General features: G+C 44.6%; 1 protein-coding gene and 1 pseudogene across 5 annotated transcripts in view; both read right to left on the reverse strand.

Annotated features, from left to right (window-relative positions):
- The window catches only part of PIP5K1B (phosphatidylinositol-4-phosphate 5-kinase type 1 beta), a 290374-nt gene that overhangs the window by 83520 nt on the left and 183598 nt on the right, over positions 1-23256 (reverse strand). For all 5 annotated transcript variants that reach the window (XM_046022089.1, XM_046022086.1, XM_046022085.1 and 2 more), the window contains 2 exons: positions 21649-21801; positions 17261-17560 (listed from right to left, as the gene is read on the reverse strand). In XM_046022089.1, the coding sequence (XP_045878045.1) occupies positions 17261-17560; positions 21649-21801 (453 nt within the window). The remainder of the gene's footprint in view (positions 1-17260; positions 17561-21648; positions 21802-23256) is intronic.
- On the reverse strand, positions 18971-19767 carry LOC123953063 (annotated as a pseudogene).

The following is a 23256-nucleotide window of genomic DNA, read 5'->3' on the forward strand; positions in this document are numbered from 1 at the left end:
GCTGGATTGTCAGAGTCCCTGAAGGATACTGAATTGTCTTTAGGAGGCCAGGCTCCTGCTTTCAGAGCGAAAAACTTAAAAGAGAGGATTCTGGGGGCACCTGGGTGGCTCAGTGGGTTAAAGCCTCTGCCTTTCAGCTCAGGGCATGATCCCAGAGTCCTGGGATCGAGCCCCACACCGGGCTCAGCAGGGAGCCTGCTTCCTCCTCTCTCTCTGCCTGCCTCTGCTCTGCCTACTTGTGATCTCTGTCTGTCAAATAAATAAATAAAATCTTAAAAAAAAAAAAAGAGGATTCTGCACAGAAGGACCATGGAGTTACCTCTGGAATGACCAACACCTACCTTTCCCTCATTATAATGCCAAATCTCCACCCAAGCAGGGGAGCACAAGCCGCATTTATATAACTTCTAATGTATGTATAGGCGCGTTACCTTAAGGCATCTGAGCGACCTTCTGGCCATGTCTACAGCTGGTAACAAGGCTTCCCTGTCTACATACTCATCCTAACCCCAAATAAGAGATACCCACCCACCCACTGTTACTTGGGGAGTCAGGGCTTTGGAAATCATTCCCTGTGATCTCCTTTTTCGCTGCAAAGAGAAGTTCTCTTTGTGGGACCCCCACCCCCAAAAAGTACATTCTATTCCCACTGTGGGAAGTGACCATGATAGTTAGATCTGGGGTTAGGTAAAGAAGAAGAGAAATACATAGGCATATATTTTAAGTCAAATTCCAAAACTTCTGTAATGAAAAAAAAATTCTGGGAACAGATTTCAGTCACATGCCCTGCAGATCTGCATCAATTAGGAACAAAATAGTTGTTATTCATATCCTCCCAGTTCCTTAATTAAAGGAATCAAATATATCTGCCAAAATCTTAGCATGTGTGAGCCTTGGGAGTGTGCAACATTCTGCGACATGACAGACACCCATCAGTCAAGTCTGTCACTCAGGGGCGAAAACACTTCTTTTCTAGAATGTCTGCCCGACCTGGCTGTTGCTGTTGGGTTTTGGAGCTGTGTGTTTGCAGTGCAAAACGGTATTTATTGTCAAAGCCAGATTTCTTCTCCTTCTCTCTCAAGGACTATTTTAAGACAATAACAATACTGGAAGATAGTAAAAAAAAAAAAAAAAAAAAAAAAATTCAGTGTTGGAGCATCTGGTACAAAAATCCTGAAGACATGATCAAAACTCTCTATTCCCAAAGAAAGCATCTTCTTCGGGTTCTTATCCCCGGGTGCTATGTTGGGAAGATTCTTATTCATAGAATTTCTATAGAACTTATGACCCAGTGTGGGAAATGCGACGTTATCACTGCTGTCCTCTCCCCATGGCTGAAGGTCAGTAAGACTGCCTGCTCCTCCTGCTCCGTTTCCACCTTCTGTGCCCACACTCGCTGCACACGTTCCTGTCCCCTTGCTAGAAGGAGCTAGAAGGAACTAGAAGGGGCGGGAGCAGCCGGGCGGTGGGTGAGGCTCTGGGTTCTGGAGCCAGGCAGTCTGGTTTCACTCATGGCTTCCCCATGTGTCCCTGTGCAAGGTACGGAGCTGTTCTGTGCCTTGTTCCTTCATCTGTAAAACAGAGATAATGGGAACTCTGACCTTAAAGAGTTTCTGTGCAGACCGAGTTAATCCACGTCCAGTCTTAGGACAGTAACAGGGATACACAGAGAACCCAATCAATGGGAGTGACTACTGTTATTGTTATTCCGTTCCCTGTAGGCTCATCCCTGCTGACCACCGCCCCTGGAATCCCCATTTGTCCTCAGCCCTTATTTCCCGCCTTCCTGTTTGTTTTTGCCTGCCTTTCCTTTGGTGAACATCTTTTGTTCTCGCTTAACACTTTTCTCTCTCTACTTTTCAGCAGTGACATTCACTCTTTCTGTTGGAGGAAAAAAACTGAGCCTCTAGTCGGTCCCAGGCACCAAGGAAGTTTCTAGAACTTCAGGGGTAAGTAAAATTGACAATACCATCCTCAAAATTACACGAGCCCCAATTACAGACTGGAATAGGGTCTGGAAGGAGGAAGTCAGGGTGCAGTGGAAACACCTCACACAAGGGGAACCTATTTTTGAATGAGGAGTATTTCAATAGTCCAGATAAGAGACGGTATTTGACGTTCCATACACATTTTAGTATTATTTGTTCTGGTTTGTTCCTGAATAGCCAAAGCCATCTTGAAATCCGGAGGTATCATAATTCCAGATCCGCTACAAAGGTATGGTAATCTAAACATGATGGGACTGGCACAAACACAGTCAGGGGACTACAACAGGGGGCCCAGAAATAAGCCCACACCTGTACGGTCGACTCATCTATGACAAAAGCAGCAAGAATTTTCAAATGGGGGAAGAGACGGTCATTTTGTCAATAAATAGTGCTGGGAGAACTGGACAGCTACAGGCCAAAGAATGAAACTGGATGACTTTCTCATACGCTCCGCAAAAACAAACCCAGTATGGGTTAAAGACCTGAAAGTGAGCGTGGAAATCATACAAATCCTGAAAACAGCAAAGGCAGTCATCGCTCTGACATTAGCCATAGCAACACATTTCAAGGTATGTCTCCTGAGGCAAGGGAACAAAGGCAAGATTCAACGACTCGGATTGTATCAAAACAAAAAGCTTTGGCAGAGTCAGGGAAACCATCAACGAAACAAAAAGCATCCTACTGATTGGGAGAAGATGTGTGCAAATGACAGATCCAGTAAGGAGTTAATATCCAAAATACATGAACTCATACAACGCAACACCAAAAAAACAACAACCTAACTAAAAAATGGCCAGAGGACCAAATAGACCATTTTTTCAAAGACATACAGATGGCCAACAGACACAAGGAAAAATGCTCAACATCACTTATCACCAGGGAAATCGTGAGCATGGTATGATGTTTAAACTTGTCTCATCGCTAGGCTGTACACCTGAAACTAATTTAACATTATGTGTCAACTGCACTCAAATAAAAAATTTCAAAAAAAGATGATAACTTGAATATGGATGGCAGCAGGGGAGTTTGAGGGAGAAGTGGAAAAAAATTATGAGCATCTCTTAGTGCGTAGATTCTAGCTATTATCTCTCTACAGACAATTCCCAAAATCTTTTCTTTAGTTCAAACTCTCTCCTAAGCTCTTGGCCTGTGTATTTCCAATGGACTTCTGGACATTCCTAACCTTCTATGCAACTGTCTAGCTATAACCTAAAATCTTACTTTCCCCCAAAGCAGTTCCTTTCCCTCACTTCTCTCTCTTATTCCATATCAGTCTGTGGATGTCACACATCCTGACTCCTTTTCCTTCCACTAAGCTGCCCAATCCAGTAGCTTCTACAAATGGAACATTCCATTGTGCTAATGCTTTGATTTCAACTTCTCTTTCTCCCACCTTCCCATCTACTTCAGACTCCCTCGCTTGACCAGGTTGTGTCACGCCGCTAGGTCAAAGCCTTCGGCCTCTCACCATGGCTCACGCAACACCGAAGGTTCTTGTTCCCGTGGCCCCAGCCAACATCTGCCTGTTATTTAACATCTGTCTAGAGACCTCTTCCGGGCTGGTCAAGCTAGAATCACTTAGTTACCCAAAAATGTGCCCCAAAGGTGTCGTTCATGCTGTTTCTTCTGGAAGGTCCTTCCTATTCTTTTCAACTCTTGCTAGTTTTTCAAAGCCTGTCTCATCTCCTAGCTTCATGAAAACTAGACTCATGATCTCCATAAAATGTTGAGAACACATCTCCCCTCTGAAAACTGAAGCGCATTATCAGATCCCTCCATGGACTAAAACTTGGGTTCTATCTGTATTTTTCCTACCATACGCACCAGACTGTTCTGCTCACCAAAGGCTTGTTTTGCTTTGTTCCCTGCTGTGTACTCTGATCGGAGCAGAAATATCTATTTTTTTATACTGCTGTCCATGTGGGCAAGCAAACGAAAACCAAAATATTCAGTAGCAAAGAACACAGAGCCCTACATCTTCCATCTCCAATATAAGAACTTGATACTGCATTTCAAGATCACAATGCTTATGAAAAACCTCTAGCATTGAAAGTATTTACTGCAATTACATCCTCTGTATTGTCAGAAGAATAAAACTAATAGTGTTTTCAAACCTACCCACACTAGAGGTATTTGTAAAAACCATGTCAAGGGCAAAAAACCCCCCAGAGACTTCATATTTACTGATTAGTAGGCATACAACTAAATGGCAGATACGAGGCAAGCTTATTTTGCCATAAACTAGGCTGAGGTCAATTTCAAGGACTATTACACCAACCAAGAGTGCTCAGTGTTGGCTCTAAGATGGCTGCTCTGTTCTGAAACACAGCTCAGGGCCTGCTTACTTTTCTTGCCCTCTGTCTCTCCGCGTTTCCAATCTGTAAGGGATGTGGAGTTAAGCTGGTATGAGGTTGAGAAAGGATCATCACTGGATGAGTCCCAAAGACCTTCTGCAAAACAGCCACATTGAAAATTTGGCACCCAGTACCAAAAGATATTAGATGTGGCCAAGATAAAGACAGTAGGTGGTCAAGTAATGTGGACATGATACTTTCTGAAAATGGAGAAGGACTGGGATTCCAGAAGGGAAAGAGATGCTTCAGTAATCAGATCTTAGGCAACCCAGGTTTTTTCTAATTACTTCTCATGTCACAGGGGTTCTGATGGAAATTAGTCCATTCAGTAAACATTTTCTTGAACCCTTACTCTGTGCTAGGCAGTCTCTTGTTTGGAAACCCCTGGAGCATTCCGGCTACCACATGACAGAACCAGAACAGCACCATTTTACAGGTCTAGTCAGTGGTCATCAACATCTGCTAACATCATAGAAAGAAAGACATCCTGACATTACGTGCCTCCTGGTGAGAGGAAACAACTCCAAAAATAAAGTCAAACCTAAATTTGACCAAGCCTGTGGATCCAACAAGCGATCTACAGGAAAAACAGGGGAGAGATGCACATGTTAAAAGAAACTGTAGGGACGTCATCAGCAACAGCTGGACCATTGGAAAAACAAACCAGTTTCTTCAACAAATATCCTCACAAAGAACAAATGTGTGATCGAGTTGGGGGGAGGGGTGGTGCTTGACATGTAGCCCTTGTTTCAACCCTAATAGAAACTAACTAACTGTTTCTGAAACAGTTAGAAATTTGAACACTGACCGGGAAGAATTAATTTTGTAAAGGCATGAGAATACAATTATGGTTGTTTTTTAAAAAAGAGGCTTCAGTTTTCAGGAATTCTTCACATTTGAGAAAAATAACATGATGCCCAGAATGTGCCAGATTCAATGGGGTGGGGGGCTCTGGGAAGACACACGTTTGGCCCTGAGTTGAAAATCCACGAAGCTGGGTACAGGGCACATTGGGGTCCTTCACGCTGTTCTGTCCACTTCTGCGTATACTTGAACTTCTCAATAATGAAGTTTAATATACTGAGGTGCTTAGATGAAACACATTTATATTCTGTTTAGAGGTAACTTCCTACTGTCTCTGCTGGTGGCAGACTAGAGACAGCAGAGGTGAAGATGAACATGAATTACTTGGGATCTTAGCTAAAATGGTTAAAGCAGGAAACTCGCTATCTTTGACCCTCGTCTCCCCTGAGCATAGGACAGCTGACGGATAACCAAATCAACCAAATGTGGAGCCGACAGGAAGATGTCTCAAAGTCTCTGAGTAATTTTCCCAGCTGGCCTACAGTCTAGTCCTTGAATAGAGAAGAAAATGATAGGCCAAAGCATTTGTGTTAACCCCACACTACAAGCCAACCCAGTCCTGAGGCTCTGATGCAGGTGGACGTCCCTGGACACATCGGTGTAGGGTCAAATGAATCCAAGGGTCTGTCTTTCCACCCAGAGCAGGCTCCTTGGAGTGTATACAGCTCCTGAATTACGGCAGGTACAAGTCAGTTAAAGCTGAATATTGCCTTTTAAATTTAATTTAATTTCCTCAATAATGCTCGGAGTGTTCCTTGCTAATATAATAAAGAGAAAAAAACGGGCTGTGACAAGCCATACAATTTTGGCTGGTAATGCAGACAGAATATTCAATTCTTAGCCTGGTTATGGCAATCATGTGTTTTTCCCCGTTGTCTAATGCAGTGATTTAGAATTTGGGGCTGTGCTGGATTGACCCGTACCACTTTTTTTTGTGCTCACTTGAAACGTCTGCAGTCAAAGCATACCTTAGAGGCAATGAGAAATAGTCATCTACCATTTTCAAAGATTACACGTGACTATAGATGTATAATCACATAACTATTTATACTGGGTGAGTTTCTTTATACTTTGTTTCTATAAACATGTCTTAATACATTATTTTGTAAACACATTTAAATGCCACGTATAACAAGGGCCAAGTTCTTCCGATTAGAGATTTTTAGAGATTTTCTGGGGGCTGGCGAGCTGCTTGGTGAGACATGCTTGGCACACGTTTCCACATCCACTCCAAAAAATGAGGGGAAATTCAGCCACTTGTCTTCCCCCTCTCTGGGTAAAGAAGAAATCGTATCCCCTTTGCCCTCTCTGCTCACTCTAATGGACAGAGAAAGAAAAATGGGAAGAGTGTCCGTCTGCCATGAGTAAGAGCTTGATGGTTTAGATTTGACTGTAAACCCTAAGCTTCTTAAAGGTAAGGACCTTAGTCTATTCTTTTTTTTTTTTTTTTGGTACCTCCCACAGACCTCGCACAGAGCCTTACACCAAGCAACCATTCAAAATGATTTGCTGAAAGCAAGGACAGAAGGCGAGGACAGAAGAGTTATACTTGCCTGATCAAAGCGCCGCATTTCAAAATGTCTTTGAAGGAAGAACAGCGGAGACATCAAAGGAACATTCGCGTGCAGGGGAAGGGACCTGATAAAAAGTGTTGACTGATACTGACGGCCATGAAGAGCTATTTGCCGGATCCAAAGGCTTTCCGAGGCCAGTACGTGCTGATCTTTTGGGAAGACCTAGAACTAGTACGTGGCCTGAGAAGTACCTTGCCTTTCACAAGGCAGTCACCCAGGCCCCTTTCCTGCAGCAGCAGGGGGGACTCAGCCCTGGATGTCAAAAGAATAAAATAAAGCCCTGTTCAAATCAAACCGATTTTCCCTGTGAGAAGTGTTCCCAGTTGCTGGAGCTGAAAGCTTCTGGGAGGAAGACAAGATCTCGCTTGACAGGCGCACAGCAAGCGGGGTAACATGCCACAAGACTGTTCCGAACCATTTCCTAAACTTTGTTTTCCCAGACCCAGGAAGCTCTCTAAGACTCCTTCGATTTCTGCTACTCAGTCTGTCACCAGATTCCAGAAGTGTCTCCTAAGCTATGGAGCCTCAATTGACTCCATTTTTAAGCTACTAGGGTTTGCTGCCTTTTTGTCTCCTGTGGTTTGGGTGTTGCTCTATGTCACAAGGTCATCCATGTGACAGACTGATGCGGGCATCCACACTGGCCAATCTCAAAGCCTTTCCAGACCCCCACGTCCCCTTCCTGTTACAGCTCCCTTCTCTGGTTTCCCAGAACTCCCATCGGGAGGGGAGGTAGCCCTTGGGGACATTTCCTTCCTTCTCCTGCCTCCCCTGGGATGTTGTGTAAGTCGTTCCATTTGGGAACCTACACAGATCTTACCTCTCCATTTCTGGTCAACTACAAAATCCAAGACAGGCTGTTCTTTACACACCGACGCAGAAAACCCTAAATGCATCAGGCACTGCATTGTTCTACTTCATAAACTCAAGGACTTCAACTTCCATTAAGTTCAATTTTTGTATATTTCTATTTCTGTGTGGTAAGTTACTTCAAATGAAAGCTGCTTAGACATGGGACCAGCACCACCCCTAAGGGAAGATCTGAGTTGTCTAATTTTAGGTGATTTTTTAGGAGGAAAAGGAAGAGGAGTTACTTGGGGGCCAATGAAGATATTTTCAGCTTCCTGCTGCCATTCCTTCTGTAGAAACTTTCATAGCGCTCCGTTTGGTTTGGAGTGCAGGTTAAAACAAATACTGACTTGGTAATCCTGTCATTTCTGCGGCCGATGAGAATTCTTGAAAGCTGCTCACGCGGGAGCCAGTAGCACATCTAGAGCCCAAACTCCCTCTGCACAACACGTGAAAAACCATCTCTGAAAACCACTGAACTCCACCGGGCCCATCACGCTTCTCAGAAAGAAGTTTTGCTTTTAAGTTGATAGGATTTCACAGACACGTGCATGTTGGTCCCGGCTGGTGAGTGTTAATGGGCTTGCTTACACTTTCCAACAAGCTTTTAAAATTAAATGTTCGGGTTACTAACTTTACTTTGTGTTCCGCAGTCCCCTGGCGCTGTTTTCCTCTCTCCCTCCTTTGGTGAAGAAGGTTGCAAGATTCCACGAACTCCTCGCCCCGTCCGATCGAACTCTCTACTTTGACAGAGAACCCCCTACAGCTACTTCTCCACCAGCAACTTGTCAGAGCAGGAAAACCAGTCACCGGACGCTTCCAGCCCGGCCTGCTTGAATCGTGTTGGTACGTAATGTTTTCCTTCCGGGAGATGTTCCCTTTTTGCACCTACAGACGCCTTACGGAGCGCACCCTGGGAGGGGGGCCTGCGTCTGGAGTCAGAGACCCCTGGGTGTAAGTCGTGACCCATCACATGAGTTCTGGGGCCCTGGGAAGTGTCACGTGTCCCGAGTCTCCACGTCTTCATCTCGGAGACGACATCACACCACGTCACGGGGCTGGTGTGAGGATGGATGAGAGCCCAACTACAACGTCAAGGGCAGCTCTGGTTCAGAGCCAGTTCACTGTAAATGTCATCTGAACCCACCTGCAGATCCAATGAGCCTTGGAGATATGCCTTTACTGTCCAGGAAATCAGGTGTTAAGTGCTGAACTGTGTACATCTATTTTAGGAGTATATATTATGTACGATGTGTTCTACATGCTAAGCCACTATGGTATCCCCAGGTGCTGTCTAAGAGGGAACCCTGCCTCCCTCCACCCCAAGCGGGAAAAGCTGGTTTTGCAGAGTGTGGAGAATTACGGGTCTGGCTCGCACTGAGGTTTCCCCTGGCGGGTAGAGGTTAAGAACAACACAGAAGAGTAACCGCGCTGCTGAAGGCTCCCTCGAACTCTCTCAAGCTGACCATCTCGCCTTCCCTAACTACCAGCAAAACCACCTGCCACTCCCCACCTGCTACAGCTGAGCTGGAGCCACCAGCAAAAGCCCGGAAAGACAAGAGCCCCCTCCCAGGACTGACGAACAGCTGTGCTATAGGCTTCAACGGGGCCACTAGGCATCACCTACATGAACTGATCTCCCTAGGGCTTCCCCAAAGGACTAACACGGAGCCAACCACGATGCTTTGAAGTGATTTCGGGGGGTAGGAAAATGAAGTCATATAGTTCCTGTTCTCCTGGGGACCAGATCTTAGTAAGCAAACATTAAACACGTACCCAAGTAATTACAAAATAAATCAGAAATTATAGCAAAGGCTGTAATGTAGATTTAGACAAAGTCCAATGAGCACTCAAAGGGTCCTAAAAGGCTTATTACTAGAAACGCACTTGGCGAAGTCCTGTACCTTTGGCCTCGCCTTCTCAGAAACCACTATCGATTGCATTAAGTTCCGCAGACACGCGATCAGCCATTCAACCTAACCGGAAGTTTTTCCGTTTCATCGGTCACCAATATCCTAATGTTCCCCCCTAAATCCTTTCCTATTGAATGTGTCTTTTGCTTTGCTGGAGTATCTGCTCAAGTCAGGTTTAAACAAGAGACTTCAATACACATTTGTAGGAAGAGCTAAAACAAAAAGTACCAACAGCAAACGCCAGTGAGAATGAAGAGAAATCCGATCGCCCACACAGTGCCGGCAGGAATGGGAAAAGGCGCAGCGGCTCCAGGAAAGAGTGCGGCAGGCGGGTCCTTACAACACTGAACGTGTGCTTCCCAGGAGACACAGCGAGTACACTCAGCATTTCTACCAGAGAAATGCACGACGCTTATGTAAAAACCTGCGTGCAAATGTTGACAGCAGCTTTGTATGGAACAGTCCAGCACTAGGGAAGCTCACATGTTCTCCAGCAGGTGAATGGCTCGACGGTGGTATGTCCTCACCATGCAATGGAAAAGGGGCAGGCACGATACACATGGTAGCTTGGATGGACTGCATGCGCCTTCTGCAGAGTGAAAAAAGCCAATCTTGGAACAAAGCCTCTAAGACTTCATTTATATGGCATTCTTGATATGACAAAATGAGAGAGAGAGGAAACAGACTGGTGGTCGCAAGGGTTTGGGGAGGGGCCAGGAGGGAGAGAGGTGCCTCTAATTATGTATACGGGGGTAGCATGAAGGAACTGATCCATACTCGACTGTGGTGGTCCAGTCCATTTGTATATGCACAGAATTGCATAAAATCACCTACAAATATGTGCAAGCAGTCACACGATGAGTGTATGTTAAACTGGTAAAATCAGGGTCAGTGCACAGTACCAATGTCAATTTCCCGATTCTGATACTAGACTCAGGTCATACGAGATGTTACACAGGGGAAACTAGGTGGAGACTATCAACGACCTCTCTGTATTATTCTTCCCAACTACCTATGAATGTATAATGATCTCAAAATGAGCATCTCCGTAAAAGAGGATTCGTAAGTAGAAAACTTTTTGCAGTCCTTGAGAATGTGATGGTCTTTATTCTCACAAGGAAATCTAGCTTGGCCAGGTGAAGACATCGATGACCATAATTAGTTTCTCCCAGACTACAGCGTGGAAGGCACCGTTCTACTCTTTCCCAGGCACCTTTGCGATTCTTTCCAGCTCAAACAGTCTGATTCTAGGAGTTGGTTTTATTTATTTGCTCAGCAACTTTGACTTTGCTTTCTGTTTATATTGCGATGGTATCAAAATAATAACAGCATACAGAGCGTGACTCATGACCTGAAATGCTGGAGGACGTCAAATATTTCGTGGGATTCGAGTGTAAAACGTAATTTGAAGGACAGTGAATTTATCTATGCCTTTTGGGGGCAAGTAATCTTTTTTTTTTTTTAAAAAATATTTATTTTTTAGAAAGACAGAGAGAGTGTATACGCATGAGTGGGGGGAGGGGCAGAGGGAGAGGAGAGAGAGAATTCCAAGCTGATTCTTCGCTGAGTGTGAAGTCCTATTGAGGGCTCGATCCTATGACCCTGAGATCATGACTTGAGCCAGAACCAAGAGTCAGAGGCTTAACCAACTGATCCACCCAGGTGCCCCACAAATAATCTTTCAAGGCATGGTACAGAGATGTGGCGTTGGTAGTATGCCTGAACGTAACAGAAATGAGATCTGAAGCAGTTTTTCCTCCGTAAGGGTAATTGGAAGTGATAACTCACATGGAACGAACAGAAAAAAGTAAGAAAGAACTAAGTGCAAGAAACTAATGCTGAACAAAATTACAGCTAAGGGGTGAGCACGAGCCAGAACGCTAAATTAAGTAGTAGAGAAAAATCACCTGCTTGGTGACCCATGCCCACAGCTGAGAAGAATCCGATCTACACACTTAGAGCTGGCCATCCACAGCTAGAAAGAAAGATCCCACTCTGCGCATCCAGAAGGCTCAGTCTCCTTAGGACGGGTCTCATTAAATTCTGAGAACCTATTAATATTTATGGTGACAGACATTTGTGTGAAGAAAGAAAATTCGTCCCACCCTAGTTAAAGATTAATAACTTTGCTGCTCAACAAAAAATGATAATAAATGTAAAATAAGTCATTTGGGCCATTAATTACCAGGGCTGTGCCCGGTAGGACTCCCACTTGAAGGAGTGAGAAATATTTGGATTATCAACACGAGTTCTCACTAATGTACTTTGCATCCATGTCATTCCTCCACAGTTATCAATAAATATTGTACGATGTACTAATTTATCAAGTTAATTAAGTGATAGGGGACTCTTTAAATTTTTCATAGATAAGTTATGCGGAGAAGAAATAATTATAGTAAATTAAAAATGAACATAAAAATAGTTCCTAATTATTCTCCTAAAATTAACACATAAATTTCAATTCGAAAGAATTTTTTACATGATCTTGTAATAGGTACTGAGTATATACAACAGGCCAGATCCTGGGCTTGGCAGGGAAGGAACCGGAATGAGCTTTGGCCTTTGAGACACAGACTAGCTAGGGAGACAAGACATACGCCCAAAGACGACATGGGTCAGTATTCAATAAAGTCCAGTCTCGTGACTTCTACAAGACTGCTTCTACGGGAAAACAGCTGAAAGAGAAATCTACTTTTGTTATACAAATGCCTTCAGACAGGCACAATCAGTTCTGTTTTTCAAAATAATCCCAAATGATTAAAAATGGAGATCATCTGCCTCATTACATTCTCAGTGCCAACCTGGCAGGCACAGCAGGGAAAGCGGGTACCTCCTCCAAAATGGGCAGAACTCAGAAATCGCCTCGATACACACAAGTCACCAAAGATAGATTTTCTTGGAGATGTGACCCAAGTGAGTCTCTCTGTCACCAACAGTTTATCGCGCTTACTCCTTGGCTCAAATACGTTGTTCAAGAAACACGTGCTAAGTATCAGATGATGTAGACACGGTGAGAGATGAAGGTTTGATGCTCGAGCTCAAGGACCTGCATGCGAATAAATAAAAGAGTGAGCGAAATCCCACAGAAGAGGTCACCCCAGCATGCTAGGGAGCCACAGCATGGTGGTCTCAGAGGAAGTGACCCCGAGGGGGGGGTCCCGAGAGGAGCGGGGAGGGCAAGGTGAAGGAGGGTTGTGGGGAAGGAGAGCCCCGCAGAGGGAAGCAGGCAGGGAGGCCCAAACCTTCACAGAGTGGGTCCGGGAGATGGGAACGGCTGGAGAGAGAAGGTGCTTTGGACAGAGGCAAGAGAAGACCAAAAAGGAAGTCGAAGGAGCATCTGGAGAAGGTAGCCGGGGCCAGAGCAGGAGGGATGTCAGTGTCCCAAGCTAGGAAGAGTGGGCTTTGGTTCATGGGCAATGGGGAGCCTCACTTAGAGGATCTTAAGGGACCGGCATCTTCTGATCAGAGGATCACTCTGGCAGCAGGCTTGAGGACACGCTGGAAGGCAATGACCTTAAAAATCAGTAAAGATGCTCTTGCACAGGCCCCAGGAACGAATCACCAGGGTCTCGGTAAAGGCAGAGGCTGTGTATATGCAGCAACGGGGGCAGCTCCAAGAGTTAGTTAGGAGGCAGACTGGACGGGACGCGGCGACTTACTGAGTACAAAGGAATGCCTCTCAGCTTGTTCATCACGTGGGGATGGTTTGAATGAATCCTACTTCCTGTTTTTGAGAGCAACAAGTAAGCTATGATGTCCCGGAGGGCGCCTGTCCCCACTCCTACCCTGGGCCAAGCTCACGTACCGGCATAGAACGCTGTCCGTGCCAGGCGGTGAGGCCTGGGCAGCAAAAACGCTTCCAGAAAGGGGACCCAGTGATCTACAGATCCACTCTCCCCAGACGCTGCCAATAACGTGGAGACTGGAGGGAGCCCAGGATCTGGATCCTGGCTTCTGGGAAGAGCCTCCGTTTGAATCGTATAGGAGGAGGCTCGGCAGGTTCGAAAGATACACTGCATTTCGTTTTCTTAAGTGGCTGGGGCGATCTATGGAGCAGGGGGCTGGGGATGGACCAACACAGGGCCCAAGCTCGGGCCGGGGAAGCGGGGGAAAGCCAAGCAGGGCTGCTCCAAGGATCCCGGCAGAAAACGGCTCTGTGGGGGGAGGCAGATCAGGCCATTTGGGACACAAGGGTCCAGAAGCAGCTCTGCCTGGGACCGATGGAAGGAGACTGTGGGGAGCAGGACACAATGGACACCGGTGAAGCCGGGTCAATGAACCACGCAGGTGTCTTCCGACCAGGGCGCATGCAACAGAATGGGATTCTGGGGTCTGAGATGTCAAGCCAAGAAAATGAGGGCAGTGAACAGGCAGGAAGCGAGAGGCCAGCAGGAGGTCGTGAGTTTAGCATAACTGCCTGGGAGCAGCAGACGAGCTGGGGTCTGAGGGTCTGGGATTCCTGGATTTGCCACTTCTAAGCCCTTAGGAGGACCCTGGCATGGCCAGAAAGGGCCTTTTGACATGCTTTGGCTCCCGACGGCTTTTCTCTCCTGCCTCATATGCTCTCTCCCTGACCATTAACGGCAGCAGTGCCCAAGACTTCAAGCTCTCAGACGAGGTCCTGCCACTTCATGTCTAGCTTCCGTCCTTCTCTCTTCCGAAACGCGTCTCTAACAGCTTTGTCTGCCTGGACAACTCTTCCCCAAACCGAAGCCATGATGTCACCTACTCCGATCCACCCACAGCCTGAGAATATCATCACTGCACCTAATACGCTGTACGACAACGATCGGACATGGCGGTCCTTCGCCTCGGGTTGGCACATAGTAGGCCTGAGGCGCATGTCCGGTAAGTGAATGAAAGGATGTATCTTAAGATGGGCCCGGTTCACCTTCCTGTGGCTGGGCTGCTGATAGGGTAAAGCTTAGTCCCCTGCCCGCTGGGGGTCTTGGTAGTAGCACTTCTTGGAGACCAAGGGCCGTGAACCACAGCGAGCAGTGGAGCTAGCCCTGGGGTGACCCCCCCATCTTCCCCGCATCTCCGCGGCACCCCAGCCTACACTGAAGCTCGGTCCTACAGCGTGAGGGAGATGTGAGGCCAAGAGACGCCCTCAGCAACGCCGACCACACAACCAACCCGTTTCAGCGTCCAGGGTGGTGGCTCTTTGGAGGGACAACCTGAAGAGGGAGAGCAGATGGCTGCCCAGCTCTAGGATGGCGACTCTGAGCTTGGGACGAGGTGGGGGGGGGTGTCCCGGGCTCCAGGGGATTCAGGAGTTGCGGAATGGATCAGCACTTTTCTGGGGAGACAGTTCACGGCTTCCATCAGTTTTGCCAAGAGACCCATGACTATGGAATCTGAAGACCCGCTGTTCTGGAAATGGGCCCGAACTCCTCACAGCAGCTCTGCTCAGAGAACCAGCTGCTGACCACAGGTCCCAAAGGCCTTGGTCGCGGTCAAGGTAGATGGTGGAAGGGCCTCGGTGGTCCCCCACAGTGAGGCAAGTACCTGCCCTTGCCCCACCCTGAGAAGAGCCTTTCTGAAGACAAAGGGTGTGCGCACGTTAAAGAAGTTCCACGGTCTGTGTTCAGGTCAAGAGCACATGCAGCCAGGCAGAGGGCATTGGGGTCAGGACCTCCATGCTGACCTTCCACAAAACAACAAGTCTTCCGAAAAATAAAAAATAACAAGGCAGGTCTCCAGGGTCTCTTTTCTGATGGAGAGTCATGTCTGACCTCGTTCTATCAGTACTGGGCTCAGGAAACACAAACAGACGGATCGGGAGCTATGGCTTTTCTACATTTTTTTCCCTTTTATTTTCTTTCTTTTTTTTTTTTTTTCTGGCACAGGACTCTGTGTTTTTAAAAGACAGAAAAAAATGGCTTTCCATATTAAAGAGGCCAGAAGCAACACAGGCACAAAGAGAAAGCAAATCTAAAAGCAAAGGGGATTGTACTCAACTCTGGGGAATTCAGTCACTTTTCACCCACATCCTGTAAGGGCAGAAAAAGCACAGGAAAAGGTTTCTGCTAAAATGTGAGCGTTTTGTTTTGTTTTCTTTTTTAAAGAAAAACATGAATCATTCATATCCACCCAGATATCTGAATAGCACAGTTGGATATTTTTTTGTTGCTGTTGTTTGCTTAGTTCCCACTGTTCCTCCCCTGACTTCTAAAAAGATAATAATAATAAAAAAAAAAATCTTGACAGTGAATCTTTGCATTTCAGCTGTGAAGAGCACATACTTTATACCTAAACAGGTGTAGACTCTGTCACTCACTTGCTAAGTAATGCTCGGCAGGTTTCTTAACCTCTTTAAGAGCCTAATTATCCACCAATTAAAATGGGAAGGTGAACAGTACGGGCTTCAAACGGATGCTGAGAAAATTAAATGAAATGTATGCTACAAAAAAGATCGTAGGCTAGCCTAGCTCACCAAGCATTAGGAATAGGAGCTGTGCAGGTGCCTGGGGGCGGGTCAGTCAATTAAGCATCTGCCGTCTGCTCTGGTCATGATCCCAGGGTCCTGGGATCGAGGCCCGCATCAGGCTCCTGGGATCAAGGCCCGCATCAGGCTCCCTGCTCAGCGGGGAGCCTACTTCTCCCTCTGCCTGCGCTCTCTCTGACAAATAAATCTTAAAAAATGTTTCTGTGGAGTAACATCTCTATCAATGCAACCCATGCCAATGAGACACCTCAGTGCATTCTCCCGCACATCGTAACATACAGAAAGAAAAGACCCATAAATAGTAGGTCTGTGTTTCTCAGCAAGGATTTGTCCCCCACCCCATTCTGACCATTGAAGGTCATCTGTCCAGGCCTACACGAGGTCCAGAAAGCCACAGTCTGGAAGGCACAGCTCATACAGCCCAGGAATCAGGTGCAGTGAGTCCTACCCACCCTGGCCAGGTCGGAGCCCAACATCTGCCCGCCTCCACTGTGTCCAACTTGGCTGGGAACCTAGATGGTTCTCCCAAGGGCACCTGGGCCACAAAATGCTATTTCTGAGAATCTGTTCATCAAATGATCATCATTCTTCAGAAGAGCTCCATTTTCCTCTTTTTCTCCAAGGGAACCTTTACTGACTTTCTGTAAATTCACCATGTTGGAAACATCTCTCTCAGGTTCTGGGTCTTATTATATGGTTCCTAAGAATTGCAGGCTGGGGGACTCTAAGTTCCTCCTCCTTTCTGACAATCACTCTGGCTAAGTCTGCATATTACAGTCTTTGCTCTAACTGTTGAGACTCATTCCTCATCGCCCAAAATAATCTCGGCAAATGTATCGCTTGCCTCATGCTTCTGCCTTGATCCAGAGATTGGCTTACCAACTCTCTAAACTTCTCTCTCCTGGTGGAATCTTACTTGTGTTAAGGTTTGGATATGGCTTTTCTGGCTAATCGTTACACTATACCTAATTTCCTTTCCCTCTGGCTTAACCACAGGAAAAGATGAAAAGATTAAAAAAAAGTGTTTCATTTTACCAAAAAAAGCAGACTTAGCTTTTTTTTTTTTTTTTTTTTTTTTTTGGTAAAATCCACAGATACTCCAGACAATTCCCTTATCATTCACCAATTCCTTCAACATCAAGGAAGCACGGATGGGCACCAGGACTGCAAAGGACGAGATTGCCCCATGTCCGCTCTGGACATTCCTTACCAAGGCCACAAGATCACAGACACGTGTCCAAAGGACACCACGGCAATGACAGGTCCTTACCCGGCAGTCCCTCTGAAGTGTTTTCATGAGCGCATTGTACGTTTCTGTGTCAAAATATAACCCTTCGTGCATGTCTTGCAGGAAATCTAAGTCCTTAAATGTGGGGTTGGATTTCTCTCTCTCCTTTCGGGAAGCTCTTCGCTTGTAGGTGGAGCCCTTCAGGTCATATGTGAAGTGCATCCTCATGGAGCGTGGTAAGACGTTGTTCATCACCACAATCCTGATATTGATGCCTCCTGACTGCATGCAATACAGTCCATAAAATTTTGGCAAAAGAGTTCTTGGATTTTGGTTTAAGTTCTAAAAAGAGAAAAAGGAGAAAAAAAGCATGTAAATTCTATTTTCACAAAAGAAGACTGTTAAATGTGTGTTTTCGTCTAATAGGAGAATTAAAAATGGAGTGTGAGTCTCTTTATTCATGGTCATTACTAAAACATCCCTGTCTCTGATCAGATTCTTGAGTTGGCTCATTGGAACAATACCTTAATCATTCTCAACCCACAGCATTACAAGTGGCTGAACTGAAAATGGACCAAGAGTCCTAACTGAGATTCAACTAAAAATAGGCAGAGAACATGCGTGACTATGATCTACGGGAGCTAAAAAGAAAATTAATGGCTGGGGTCTAATGATGAGCATTTTAAATTTAGAAGTATCTTCCAAGATGGGTAGACCAACTTACAATCACACTTTGTAACATAATGTATTTCCCCTCACCCTTCATCCATGATGAGTAGCATCAAGCTTAAAATCTCTGTACATGTGACTGGTTAAAAAAAAAAAGGAAACTTAAAACTTATTAGAGAAATGCAACATTTGTATGTATTTTTATCCATTTTGAAGACGATTCTGTGTTAACATCCTTTGCCTGTTCTTCTGTAAGTTTTTGTTATTGTTGGAGTTCTTGACATACTCTGGATACTTATCATTTTCCTACTCTCTATGGGATAAATATTTTCTCCCAGTATGTTATCTTTTTTACTGTACTAATACAAAATACATGCCTATTTTTGTTTCAGTTTAAAAGTAGGTGACAAATTAAAAACAGTATGCTGGAGAGACTTCACATCATGAAAGTTTCTCTACTATCCCCTGATCCTTCACCAGTTCCCAACTTTTAACTACTGCCCCCGCTTTTTATCATTCTAGAAATAGTCTATGTGCTTGCGTTAATTTTGTGTCTGGTTTTTTGTTTGTTTGTTTGTGATACTGATGTTTTGTCCTTTGATGTAGTCACATTTACGTACTTCTTTCTTGTGCTTTCTTTTTGCTTTCTGTTTAGCGAAGCTTTTTATACCCCAAAGTCCTAAATTTCTTCTTTCTTCCAAATTTTTAATAGTTTTGGTCATTACATTTGATTTTTACTCCATATAGAATGATTCTGTGTGTGGAAAGATCTGAAATATGGAATTATCTCAATTCACTGATGTATTTGCCTAGCACTGTATTATTTCTTTAATATATTAATACCTTTAATATTAGAAAAAGTTTGTGGGTTTTTGGTGTATGTTATGGCAGGTTCACTATCTTAGTTCTTCATCGAAAATGTTTTGTCTAGTCTTACAACCCCTCCCTTCCACTGTTTGTTTTTTTTAAGTGCTCTTAAAATGATACTTGTTTTCCCTTTTTGTTTTTGTTTTCATTTCAAATGAATTAATTCAGGTCAAAATCCTATTGGCATTTTTTTTTTTTTTTAAACACAGACTTAGTTCACTTTATTTCCTTTATCAAGCACGTGGTGGCCACAGCGGGAGCCTGGGTCCTCTGCATGGAGACTCTGGTGTGGGTTGTTACAAGATCGTCAGGGAATCCCTGATGGGGAAACTCGGTGAACGTAGTCTGTTTCCAGAGTCGGGGTGAGCTAGCTGTAAGACTCGGGAATGACATCCAAAGTGGCCTTGGCGAAGCTGCCCAGGGTGGCAGTGCGGTCCCTGGCTCAAGGGCACCTTTCGTCTGTACTGGCCACCATCAGTAGCTTCCTGGGTATGGGAGCTGAGGCAGTGCCAGTGGCCCTGGGGTCAGGAGTGAGGCGCCCCGGCACAGAGCCACAGTGGCTGGTCACCGTGCATGGGACAATGTGGGACTTGCCAATCTTGTTCCCTGAGTCACCTGGCCACACAGGTCGATGGAAAGCTTGTCAGGGATCCTGGCCCCACGGATGGCAGTGGAGACCTCTTTGGACCATTTAACACCCAGACCGCCGTGTCCTCTGTCATCTCTGATGGCAACAAATGCCTTGAACTTGGTCCACTGGCCAGCACAGGTCTGCTTGCACCACCATAGTCTTCAAAACCTCATCCTTGAGGGATGCCCCCAGCGAAAAGTTAATCATCTCGGATTCCTTGAGAAGAAACACATCTCCTCCAGGACTTGATCTTCATGTCATTGACCAGGAGGCCCAGCTCGGTGACAGGGATCCGCTCCTTGTCTTTGGCCCATAGAGAAGCCACTGTGTCTTTCCATGGCTCCTGGGACCCCCAAGCCCACCCACAACATCGGTGTCCCATGACACTTGGTGTTTTCTCAGAAAAGCAGCTCTACTGGCATTCTTGGTTGGAATCAGACTGGGTTTAGAACATGATTTGGGAGAACTGAAATCCTTACAACACTGAGTTCAGGAATGGATTGTGTCTCATTATGTCATAACTTTGTTTTATGCCTTTCAATAACAATTTGTAGTTTCTTTCATATTGTTCTTATATATTTCTTTTTACAGACTCAAGTATTTTAGAGTTCCTATTACAAAAATTCTTTTGGGGTTATTGCTCAGACATTATAGTGCTAACTATTACTTGCTTTCCCGACCAGATTGATAGTCTGCCTTCATTCACTTGTATTTTTATTCTAATAACGTTCACTGTAAGTTATTGTCCTCATAAACAGGATCTCACTTTCTCCCTTCTATTCTACGTACTCTAGATGATCTACATAATGGAATACAATGGATTGTGTAGAAATTACACCCTGCAAATCTGCTGGGCTCTCGTGACCTCTAGAAACTGCTGGCTAATTTTCTTGAAATTTTGCTCATTTTTAATCGTTTCTTTACAAGCAAAGAGTGTTTATACTTTTCTGTTTCTTTTATACTCAAAAAGTATTGCTAGAGATTCTTGCAAATGTATCAGAAAGGACCGATGATGGAGGGCATCCTTATCTTTTCCCATTATTTCCAATGAAAGGGCTCTTGTTCTTCTCCATGAGGTACCATGTAACTCCTGGAGACTGGTAAATGCATAATGTGTGTGTCGATTTATTTATTTATGTTAAAACTTCCCTGCCAGTTTGAAGAATTTTAAGCAGAAGAAGATGTTGAATTTTGAATGCCTTTGTTTCTATGCAACATTTATTTGGATCACCACAAGATGTCCACATTTTTTCTTGTTAACTGGATGAATTACGCTATTTGTTATACTAGCTTACATGATTGGGATAAACCACTTGCTAGCTCAATCTTACTATTTCATTTAACTTCTATTAATTTCAAGTTAATAGCTGTATATGGCTAATGACTACCCTATTGGACAATGCAGTTCTAGAACGAGAGACTAGTTCCCCTAAGCGTAGAAATCTACATGTTTAAGATCTACTCACTTAGCAGGTTAGTAAAGTGCAAGGACCATTTGATTCCAATTTCACATTATTCAAAAAATGTGCATATGAACAGAATACATCAGGAAGGACATTACCAAATATTAGTAATATGTATCTTGGGCAAAGAATGAGAGTTGGTTGCATTTTTCTTGCTTTTCTGGATCTTCTGTGTTCTCTAATATAAAGTAGACAATATGCTCTAAAAAAATTTTCCCAGTTTTGTTCAGGATCAAAAATCCTATCCGTCCTGTCCACTGAGATTTCATTTCGATTTTTGATCCCTGTATTTATATGTGACTCATCTCCAGCAGATTTGGGAATTAAATAATATTTTTACAGCTGTGTTTCACATATAGCTTAGCGCTCAATGAATGCTAAGCATTTGCATTACAACTCTGGACTGGGAGCCCAGAACTTGGCAAGGTACAGCTTCCTTTATCTCACACCCTGTAATCTTTCTCTACCACAACAAGCTTCCAAGACAGGCATTTCACAGCTTTGAAAGACAGAGGAGACTACAGCTCAGAGGTTCTATGGCTTCCTTGTGGTCATACTATTCGCTGATGCTAAGCTGGGATTTGAACCCAGAACTGTGTGAGTCAACTATCCTCTGCTAACAGTTCTACTTGGTAAAATCTCTTCAACAACAGTCACGGTAGAATCCAAATGCAAAACGAAACTCACCCAAGAGAAAGAAACAAGCCAGAGGGTTACTATAAAAAAGCTTGGGGGGGGGGGAACTTTGTGGAAAGTAATTACATCTCATGTAGGAGTTTTAATTATGGACAGTTACTTACCATGTAATAGCCTGGCAATAGCTTCTGAAGGAATTCAGCTTCTTTATGCTGAACGGTTTTGATGATAAATTCATCATCACTGGTTACAAAAAACAAGGACCCACTGGCTCCGGGGTTGGACAGCTCTATCAGAGGTTCACTGCAGATGGAATACTGCAGGGGTAAATAAATAAATAATTAAAAATGCACTACTAGGAATTTCTCCAAAGGATGCAGACATCGTGATTCGAAGGGGCATGTGCACTCCAATGTTTATAGCAGCAATGCCCATCAGAGCCAAACTAGGGATCAAGTCCAGATGTCCATCAACAGATGAATGGATAAAGAAGATGTGCGGGGTGTGTATACACACACACACACACACACACACACACACACACACACACACACACACTGGAACATTATACAGCCATCAAAAAGAAGGGAAATCTTCCTCTCTCTCTGCTTGCCTCTCTACCAACTTGTGATATCTCTCTCTCTGTCAAATAAATAAATAAAATATTAAAAAAAAAAGGGGCACCTGGGTGGCTCAGGGGGTTAAGCCACTGCCTTTGGCTCAGGTCATGATCCCAGGGTCCTGGGATCGAGCCCCGCATCGGGCTCTCTGCTGGGCAGGGAGCCTGCTTCCCCCTCTCTCTCTGCCTGCCTCTCTACCAACTTGTGATATCTCTCTCTCTGTCAAATAAATAAATAAGATATTTTAAAAAAAAGAAGGAAAATCTTGCCATTGCAACGTGGAGGTGGATGGAACTAGAGAGTATTATGCGAAGTGAAAGAAGTCAAGCAGAGAAAAACAATTATATGATTTCGCTCTTAGGTGGAATTTAAGAAACAAAACAGAAGCACATAGGGGAAGGGAAGGAAAAACAAGATGAAAACAGAGAGGCAGGCAAACCATAAGAGACTCTTAACTCAAGGAAACAAACTAGGGTGGGAGAAGGGAAAGGGGTCACTGGGTGATGGGCAGTAAGGAGGGCACGTGATGGAATGAGCACTGGGTGTTACATGCAACTGATGAATCCCTAAGTTCTACCTCTGAAACTAATACCACACTATATACAAATTAAACTGAATTTTAAATAAAAAATTTAAAAAATACATTCACACTGTACACGAGGCCTCCAAGGAGGAAAATCACAGGATTACCCATCTAGACCATTCTGAAGTAGGAAGTTCTCTGCCACGAGCTTTCAAAGGAGGTTCCACTAAGAGGGCTCTTCGAGGTTTCTAAAAATTTAATTGATCCATTTATCCTAATAATTCTATGAGAAACAGAAATGCTTTCTGAACCCCCCCCCCACCCCAATGTCACATGAGGGAATCATCAGTCATCGCATTCGTCCAATGAAATAATGCAAACAATGCTGTGGTCTATGGTGCTGCTTCCAGCAAGTGCCTGTAACTTAACTGAAGGTATGACTCATACTGTGTTTTTGTCACATGAACACCAACACCGATTCTCTTCTATTTACTTTCCCAAAAGATGTCATCCATGCACGGTTTCAATAAGGAGATGACTCTGAACAGCTGTAGCTCTAGGCCAGAACACTTTCAAAAGCTCCAGACCTGAACGCCTACCTTTTTAATAGATATTTCTATCTGGTTACA

Source organism: Meles meles, chromosome 11 (genome assembly GCF_922984935.1).
Source record: "Meles meles chromosome 11, mMelMel3.1 paternal haplotype, whole genome shotgun sequence".
NCBI classification, from domain to species: domain Eukaryota; kingdom Metazoa; phylum Chordata; class Mammalia; order Carnivora; family Mustelidae; genus Meles; species Meles meles.